The sequence below is a fragment of the Triticum dicoccoides genome, chromosome 3A, assembly GCF_002162155.2.
Source record: "Triticum dicoccoides isolate Atlit2015 ecotype Zavitan chromosome 3A, WEW_v2.0, whole genome shotgun sequence".
NCBI lineage: Eukaryota > Viridiplantae > Streptophyta > Magnoliopsida > Poales > Poaceae > Triticum > Triticum dicoccoides.
The window spans coordinates 715,336,510-715,346,219 of record NC_041384.1 but is presented as its reverse complement, the minus strand read 5'-3'; the positions used below and the strand labels follow the sequence as shown (position 1 = coordinate 715,346,219).

Below are 9,710 nucleotides of genomic sequence, written 5' to 3'. Positions count from 1 at the left end.
GTGGCCACACCGACGCTGGAGCTCGAGGAGCACGTTCTGCGCCAGCACGCCGTCACCCTCACCGTTGCCGACCGCTCGCACTCCACCACCCCAGCGGCCGTCGGCAGGGTGATCTTCGAGCAGCTCTCCACCGGCCCGCATCAGCTGCGCGTCACGGCGCACCAGCCCGAAGCCTTCCTCGTCCACTCCGACCTCCCCGCGCACCGGGACAATGCCGTGCGGCGCGCCGTCATCAAGGTCGACGGCTGCAAGTACTTCATCAGGGCGTGGAATGAAGACGACCACGCCGCAATCCTCAAGTTCAACCATCACGTGCGCGTGGTGATAGAAGACCTGCCGATGCAATTCTGGAACCTGCCGGGTGCCGAGGAGGCCCTCGGCGACATCGGCCGCGTCGACCGGCTGGACTCGCGCACTCTCGAGAGGGGGCACACCAAAACCTTCGCGTGCTGGCTCTGGGTCTGGGATGTTGCCCACATCCCAACCAAGCGCGCCCTCTGGGTGCTCAAGCGCGGCGCCGTCCGCTCAGATGCGATCATCGGCATCGCCCCCGATGACCGCCGTGTTCCTCCGCCGCCTGGAGCACGCCGCTACGACATGCTGATCCACGTCGACCTGCTCGAGGACTGGTCGCCCCTTTCGCCGTGCTCTTCCCACACGGGGCAGAGTGGCCTGCCTTCTTAGGATGACAGCGACGACCGCCCACTCCCCCGCGTCGAGCCGGGCACCTGGGTCGCCCATGTGGAGAACGGCCAGGGCCGGGCGCGCAGCTCCGCGCCGCGTGCCGGCCCGGCTGGCTGCGGCCCGATCTTGGGCGGCTCCGATCGAGACCGCAATGGTGATGGTGGGAGCGGAGGTTCGAGCCGGTCCTGGAGGGATCGGCTGCTCGGGCATGGCTGCCACGCCAGGAGCGGCGGCGATGGCGTCGTCAACAGCGTGCATCGCCAGCGCAGCCGCACCCTGGTCGGAAGCCGCCGCTCCATGGGCCGCAAGGAGGAGGGTTCGAGCTCCAACACCAACACTCTGCGCGCCACGCCGCCCAAGCCGCTTCGACCGGTGCAGGTCGCGCCGGCTGAAGCGGACCCGGTCGCTTAATTCTTCTCCTTCTCTGACTCGGGGCGCGCCCTCTCGCCGCCCCCGCGCACGGACTGCATGCAGTTGGAGATGGAGAACGCGATGATCGAAGCCCTGCGCACCCCGCTTGCTTTCGAAGACGATGGTCGCTCCCCTCCATCCCGCCTGAGTGTCAAGCCAGGGGAGCTCGAGAGCCCAGCGATGCTGCCATGCTTGCTGCCCTGCGTCAGCTCCCCTGCAGCAGCCACGGTGGGCTTCCAGCTGGATGCGGTGACCCAGCAGGTGGGCGAGATGGTGATCGACAGCCGCAATGAGCAGGCGGCTCAGCTGTTCGAGGCGGTACCCGCACCCATTCTTCCACGCCAGCCTCCATGCCCTCGCCACCCTGCTCCGCCAAAGTCCAGGGCTCTCTCGGCCCCCTCTCGCTGGAGCGCACGTCAGGCTGCGGCAGGCATCACCACCCTAGTGGCCCAGAGGGCGGTGCTGCGCCTCATCCAGGAGCTTGGCGAGCTCGGCCCAAAGGACAAGATGACACCAAAAGCGGCCGCCCAGATCATGAAGCTTTCCAAGAGCCACTGTCGGAGGGCAACATCGCTGCCATTGCAAAGCTCACCGGCCTCGATCAAGGCGCTCTCAAGATCGCGGCAGGCATGGCAGGTCTGGCAGATGCTGAGGAGATTCTGCAAGTGTAGTAATGTTAGCATTATCAGATGTAGCTAGGATCCGCCAGCGGCTGGTCTTCAACCGGCTTGAGCTAGGTTTAGTGTCAATGTTTAGTTCCTCGATGATGTGGTTAGCTGCGTGGCGACGGGGTTTTGGGCCTACTAGTGGCCGTCGCCGCCCCAGGCTGTATGTGATGGTGTTTCGTCCCTGCATTAGTAGTTTTTTTAGCTAGCGGAGCAACAACTGGTTTTTAGATGAATGACAATACCATCAACTTCATGTCATGGAATGTTAGGGGACTAAACTGCCCTGCGAAGCGTACTGCGATCAACGGCATGGCCACCGTGCATAAATTAGCAATGTTGTGTTTGCAGGAGACCAAGATAGAGGTGTGGTCGACGGCGATGGCCAGGGAGATCGGTGGCTCCTCGCTGCAAGGCTGCGTCGTCCTCCCAGCTGTAGGTACTAGAGGGGGTGCGGCCATTTTCTGGGACAAAACGGTAGTCGACGTAGTTTCTCATAGCATAGGAAAGTTCTCCATTACGGCTAGGGTTCTTGAGCTCCACTCTGGGCTGCACTTCTGGATCACCACGATGTATGGGCCAACAGATGACGCCCAGAAAGATAGCTTCCTGGCTGAAATCGCTGCGACAGCTCCATCTACGGCAGAGCCATGGATGATCAATGGCGATTTTAACATGATCTACCAGGCTGCTGACAAGAACAATGCCAATATAAACAGAAGAATGATTGAAAGTTCAGGAGGGCCATTGATCAAGCTGGACTGAGGGAGATAAAATGCAAAAACCGACGTCTCACTTGGAGCAACGAAAGAGAAGTGCCAACGCTTTGCAGCATCGACAAAGTGTTCTGCAACGAGCACTGGGAAGTACTGCACCCTGATCACATCCTAGTGGCTGCCTCTACATCTTTTTCGGATCATTGCCCGCTGTACCTGACAGCCGCAAGCAAGCCATGCAGACAGGCACGTTTCAGGTTTGAGAGTTTCTGGCCGCGCTTCCCCCGCTTCACAGAAACTGTTCTGCGAGCGTGGCAATGGCCAGTGCACCATGACTGCCATTTTGTCAGGGTGAAGAAGAAGCTTGAGAGGACGGCGGCGGACCTGAAGATATGGAGCAAAACCACTTTTGGGAGGGCAACCATGCAGTTTCACATAGCAAATGAAGTCATCCGTTTGCTTGATCTAGCCCAGGAGAGCAGAAGACTGTCGGCAGCCGAGATCAACCTCAGAAAGCATCTGAACCTCAAGGTCCTAGGGTTGGCAGGCATTGAGAGAGCACAGAGGAGGCAAGCTTCAAGGATCACATGGCTGCGGGTTGGTGATGCGAGCACTAAGTTTTTCCACGCTAAAATGAGAGCAAGAAGCGGAAAAAACTACATTCATTCTCTTGCAAGCGGCAGCACAGTGGCTTACGAACATGAGGAAAAAGAAAAAATGATTCATGATCACTTCCAAAGCAGTCTGGGCAAACAGGAATCACGCCAAGCAACCCTAAACTGGGACAGGATAAATGTCCCGAGGATCGACCCGCAGGGTTTGGACGCTCCCTTCTCGCATGCAGAAGTTTGGGCAGCGATAGTCGACTCCCCAGCGGATAAAGCCCCGGGTCCGGACGGTTTCAATGGACATTTTTTCAGATCTTGTTGGCATATAATCAAAGAGGACATCATGGATGTTTTTCAAAAATTTTATCACCTCTCAGGGCAAAACTTTGCAAGCCTCAACACTGCCCTCATTGTGCTCCTGCCCAAGAAAAACGGTGCTTCTGAAGTGGGACATTTCCGGCCGATCAGCCTCATACACTCAATCGCAATACTAATCTCAAAGGTGCTCTCGACTAGGCTGTCCGGGGCCCTCAGTGCAATCATCTTCCCGGCATAGACGGCATTTCAAAAAGGAAAGTGCATCCACGACAGCTTCCAATACGTTCAAAGTTCAGTAAGGATGCTGCACCGCATGAACAAGAAGGCTCTATTTTTCAAACTGGACATAGCAAAGGCCTTCGATTCAGTCTCTTGGGAGTACATGTTCGAGCTGATGGAGCGGATGGGCTTCCCACCAAGATGGCGTGACTGGATCGCACTGCTGCTATCTACGGCATCGTCGTCATGCATGCTGAACGGAGTCCTTGGACCGCAGATCTCCCACAGGTGCGGTTTCAGACAAGGCGATCCCCTCTCTCCGCTGCTCTTCATCATGGCAATCGACCCGTTGCACCACCTGCTCGCAGCCGCTGCAGCGGAGGGAGCAATGGCTCCGCTGCCAGGTCGGGGGATCAGCATGAGAGCCAGCCTATACGCGGATGATGCGGTGATCTTTGCAAATCCAGAGAAGGAAGAAGTGGAAACGCTGCTTTTTCTACTGAAAAAATTTGGCGACTGCACGGGGCTCAAACTGAACCAGGCTAAGTCTTCGGTGATTCCAATAAACTGCAATGACATTTAGCTGTCTGAGGTGCTTGCTAGTTCGGAGGACAGCAAACCTCTTTTCCAACCACCTATCTTGGACTGCCCATTTCCAGGAGAAAATTAAGGCTGGTGCACTTCCAATTCATAACCGACCGAATTCGATCTAGGCTGGCGGGATGGAAGGGTCGGCTCATGAGCATGGCTGGCAGGCGAGTCCTCGTGCGGGTGGTGCTAACTGCGCTGCCAGTGTTTGCCATGACCGTCCTCAAGGTCCCAAAGAAAATCCTAAGAGAAGTGGACAAGGCTCGCAGGCAGTTCCTCTGGGCGCAAGACGAGAAAATCACCGGGGCCAAATGCAAGGTGGCTTGGGATAAGGTATGCCGGCCGGTGGACAAGGGAGGGCTGGGCATCCTGGATCTCCACCGTTTCGGCGCGGCCCTGCGGATGCGATGGCTCTGGCTTTCATGGCAGCAACAGCATAACCCCTGGATGAGCTTTCCCGTCCCATGCGATCACGACGATCGTGTGCTCTTTGCATCGGCCACCTCAGTGCAGCTGGGAAACGGAAGAACAACCACTTTTTGGACAAGCTCTTGGTTGGGATCAATGCCTCTATGCCAAGAGTTCCCAACTCTTTTCCAGCACTCGCGTGGCAAGGGCAGGACAGTTCAAGAGGCCCTGGCAAATGACAAATGGATTCAAGACCTGCAGCACGGCAATAGGGCCGAAATGGTGGTTCGGTACCTGCAGCTCTGGCGAAAGCTTCGCAGGGCCAACGTTGCACTAACAACGGAGGAAGACTCGATCACCTGGGTGGCAGGTGGTGGAAACGTCTATACTGCCAGTGCTGCTTACAAACTGCAGGCAGGCGATGCCCCTAATCCCGGAATCAAGGCGGCAATCTGGAAGGCTTGGGCCCCTGGAACCGTTAAGATGCGTTAAGATGTTTGCATGGCTTCTCCTCCAAGACAGACTCTGGTGCAACGATCGCCTGCAGCGGCGCGGGTGGCCAAACGGTTACTTCTGCGCTCTCTGTCTCAGAAATCTCGAATGTTCTACGCACCTACTCTAGGATTGCCCGCTCGCATGGTCGGTTTGGGAGGCGGCATCCTCCTGGAATGGATGTGCAGCCCTGCAGCTTGCCAGAACAACGAGCCACTCATTGCTGAGGCACTGGAAAAAAACAGTCCAACTAGCACCATCAAACTCCAGGAAAGGGCTCAAGACGATGATGATGCTGATAGCCTGGGAGATATGGAAGGAGAGAAATGCATGTGTTTTCAACAGCAAACTCCCCCATGCTGAAGACGTGCTGCACTCCATCAGGAACACGATCGAGCTATGGAGAATGGCCGGAGCAACATGCCTAGAGCCCCCCTTTGGGGAATATGTAGCGAGAGATTAGGCCGAGGGCTAAGTCGGTCACCTTGTAGTTTTCATTTTCATTTCTCAAACTGCATCCATGATCGCTTGATCACCCCCTGTTCTCCCGCTGCTTTCTTCTAAATCAATTTAGCCGGAAACCCCGGATCTTTCAAAAAAAAAGTTCTGGCGTAGAATAGGTCTGATTGTTCATTTACTCCCTCCGGTCCTTTTTAGTTCGCATATTAGATTTGTCTGAAGTCAAGCTTCGTAAAGTTTGCCCAACTTTATAAGAAAATACCAACATTCACAATGTGAAATCAATACTGGTAGATGCGTCATGACTTAAAGTTTCATGTTGTATAACTTTATCATGGTAGATGTTGATATTTTTTCATATAAATATGGTCAAACTTTGTAGAGTTTGACTTCAAACAATTCTTATATGCAGAATAAAAAGGACCGGAGGGAGTATTTCATATATAGTCCACGAGTAACACCATCCACAAAACGGGCCAAGAGACCAATTCATATGTGCTAGGAAACAATATCGCCCTCGTCCTGAAGCCACGCAGCTACATAAATGATATCAGAAACCCAGCACCACCAATCCAGCATGTCAAAGACCCAGCTAAATAAACCCAGCACCACCAATCGACCAATCCAGCACATCTAAAGACAACATCACATCCACCATCCATAGGATAGAACCGGCGCACGGTTTTCTTACGTTTTCTCTCTACTAGGGATCAACTCAACTAAAGTAAGCAACATTTTCACCGTGCCAGCGAGACAGACCAGACTATACAATTCTTCATGTCAAAGACTCATCAGGATACCAAATTCGTCGACAGGATTTGAAGCACGAGAGAGCAGGGGCAGGGAGACGTGCCTAGTTGTCACACGCCCTAAACAGAGTCAGCAGGCCCAGGAACAGATTGATGATGTCAAGGTAGAGCGTGACGGCAGCCCAGACATACTCGTCATACTTGTAACGCTTGATGATGCTGCCCGTGTCATAGACAATGTAGCCACTGAAGATGAGTGCCGCCAGCGTGCCATAGATCATGTGAGAGAGCTTGCCCAGCGGGAAGAAGATCTGCAAACAGAAGTCATGATCAGTACTTGCATTATAGAATAGAGAAGACTGATAGGTAAATGGGCGACACACCTAACTAGAGAAGGGAACGGACGGCATCTAACCTGAATGAAAGCAAAGACGAGCAAAATCATCAGAGAAGCAAATAGGAAAGGACCAAGGAAGCTAAAGTCCTTGCCCCTCCTTGCAGCCCAGAAGGTGTAAGCAGTGAGGCTCAAGACAACCACAATTGTAAGAATCCCAGCCTGCAAAATGACCTTGCCTGCACACATAGCGGACTATTTTAGCAGTGGTTCTTTATCAAAGAAAACCCATCCTACCAACAAAGTACAAAACACACACATATATATATAAGAGGACGGCTACTAAATGAACTAATTGCTTTCTTACCATCGCATACATCTCTAAATGAACTATCATGTAAATTTGACTAAACAATAAAGCACATGCATGCTAAAATCTGAAGTAAATGGCAGTGATGCATTGAAGAAGCAAACTAGCAGCAACCTCCTGCGATGTGGTACAAGATAGAAAGAACCTTGGAATTGGTACAACCCCAAAATGCAGTGGTGAACACTAACGCAAACACAAATGGATGACAGATCACAGAGTGTCTGTCAATATAACTATGTCTAAATCGAAAGATTATGTATTTTCAATCACTTTAATCCAATGAGATTTAACCAGCACATGCATGAAGCATCTATTGTCTTATCACGACACTAGTATGATATATCAACTGAAAATCCTTTCTATCTTGATAAAAGTTTAAGCTAGTCCTGCAACCTAAATCACGTCCTTACCAAAACCATGTCAACTTGAGCAGCTCGGCTGGCATATTGTTGGACAAATCGGCCCTTCAGATCAAAGAGCAGCTCGGCTGACATATTATTGCTATCATAACACTATGTATCTTAAAACAAATAGTTGCCGGAAGAAACAGTAAAAATATATGCAAGTTCCAACCAATGTTCTATGAAAAGCAAAGGTTACTGTTTGCCAATTTCTTAGTGAAAAAGTAACCGCTGAAAATAGCAAAGCCAGCTCTTCTAAAAAGGTAATCCTGCTAGCTGGCAATACTACAAATGCTTCTAACTCAGACAAGCATATCAATCATAATGGTGACCAACAACTACAATTTGCCCTCAACACAGACTAGGAAAATGCATCAACTACAGTCACATGGGCTGCCTGGCCGTGTCTACCATTTGCACGGGTATGGCAAATTGGCAGCGGATGTATTTCTGAACCCAGTCCACACGCAAACAAAATGCTTCACAATAACAGTATGAAACTATCAATTGTCGCACATGGTGACTAGCACAATTGCCATACGATAACAGTAGGAAGCTAATAGTACGAAAATATCTACTAGCCATGGATATGTAATGAATTAACACAATGAGAGGGGCATTAAAGGCACATGGTGAACAGGCTAGGAGTTGGCAGATGTGACTCAAGAATTTGATGGTGCAGGAGCTATCAGATTCTGATGATAGCATGTGCTGATTTACATAAGCAGCAGAGCGACTCAAGAAGAAGCTAGGAGCAGAAAGAGTACCACTGGTAAAGGCACATGTCAAGCCCACAGAGAAGCTGATGGCCACTGTGAAGACGCCAAGAAGCAGCAAGTTGATTGGGTGCTTCTGGCGGTAGATGTGCAGCGGGCACAGCACTGCGTAAAAACAACAAGCATTTTAGCAAGTGGCACAACACTGCATACCAAAAATTAACAGGCATTTTAGAAACAGAATAACTTCCAGCTGCAATTCACAAAGCTACCACGTCCCAATCTACAGTAGTATAGCAAAATTAAGAGTGCATGGGACGTTCCTGCAAAAAACAGGAGTTGTAATCCATAGCTTTGCAGGGACGAGAATGCAAAGAAAGCAAAGGGAAAGTTAGTCCTGTCCTGTGACCAAGGCCCTCAAAATCGGACATAATTAAATCTTTTATTTTTTGCGGGAAGGACATGATGAAATGGCACGCATAGAAATTCGTTGAAATGCCCGGAAGCAACGACCTTTTATTTTCAGGGGATTCACTCCAAGTCTTTATGCTTGCAGGCGTACAATCAAGAAAGAGCTCCAGTGGCTAGTTCACAGAGCGAAACGAAAATCTTCTTCAGATCTACCAAATTGGGACCGTGGATTCCGATAATTGTGCAACATATTTGTTTTGTGGCGTTTAAAACGCACTTGTTGTATGTCGTAACTTAATTTTGTACAGCCCCTGTAGGCCTTGACAGACATACTCTGTTTCTTTTACAAAAAAGAGAAAACCCTCGCTGCAATTGGATCACAAATTCGTAATGGAGGAGAAATGGTTTGAGGCCTCACCGACGAAGGGGAAGACGAGGATGAAGACGTACAGCCCGAGGCCGGCGTAGGAGGAGACGAAGAAACGCGGGATGCTGCTGACTTTGACGAAGACGACCGCGACGGCGGCGGTGAGGAGCAGCTGCAGGCAGAGGACGACGTAGATCTTCCGGATGAGCGCCCAGCGCAGCTCGGGGCTCTCCGTCGTCCCCTTCGGTGCCGCGGTGCCCGCCTCGATATCGCCGCCGCCCTTCATCTCGCCCGGCGTTGCCTCCGGAGGTAGGGTTTTCGCGGGCGTGGCGGAAAGCGAGCGGGGAGTGGGCAGGACGGAGCAAAGCGAACGGAGGCAGTATATAGTCAGATCAGATGACACCGATCAACCTGCTGGGCCCACTGGTCAGGCAGAAAAGAATCATGGACGGTGGAATTGTTACGCGGTTTCTTCAGAAAGGCAGATGCTATCTTTTTCTTTTCTGATTGATGATTAGCAAAAGAGAGTCCGTGCGTTGCAACGGGAGAAAAAGAAGTCATAATCTTCAATGGCGATGATCATATTCTGTTCACATCTCATCATCGCATGATTTGGAAATTTGTTCACAAATACAAGAAAATGTTTCTTTTTTGAAATTTATTCAAAATTGAAGCAATGTTCACATTTTCGAAAAAATATCGTGGTTGTGAAAAAACTTGGTACTTCAAAGAATTATTATGAAATTCAGAAAACATTGTTTTAAAAGCATACTATAATATTCCAATCCACCCGG

The 9,710-nt window shown here is 51.2% G+C and overlaps 1 protein-coding gene and 1 pseudogene across 1 annotated transcript; one reads left to right on the top strand and one right to left on the bottom strand.

Annotated features, from left to right (window-relative positions):
• Window positions 1-339: 339 nt before the first annotated feature.
• On the top strand, window positions 340-1,388 carry LOC119273077 (annotated as a pseudogene).
• A 4,615-nt stretch (window positions 1,389-6,003) lies between these two features.
• LOC119270413 (protein LIFEGUARD 2-like) lies at window positions 6,004-9,255 on the bottom strand. Its single transcript, XM_037552416.1, has 4 exons — window positions 8,968-9,255; window positions 8,190-8,303; window positions 6,733-6,890; window positions 6,004-6,628 (listed from the first exon to the last, which is right to left on the bottom strand). The coding sequence occupies exons 1-4, from the start codon at window positions 9,200-9,202 to the stop codon at window positions 6,422-6,424; spliced, it is 714 nt and encodes a 237-aa protein (XP_037408313.1). The 5' UTR covers window positions 9,203-9,255; the 3' UTR covers window positions 6,004-6,421.
• Between the last annotated feature and the right edge of the window lie 455 nt (window positions 9,256-9,710).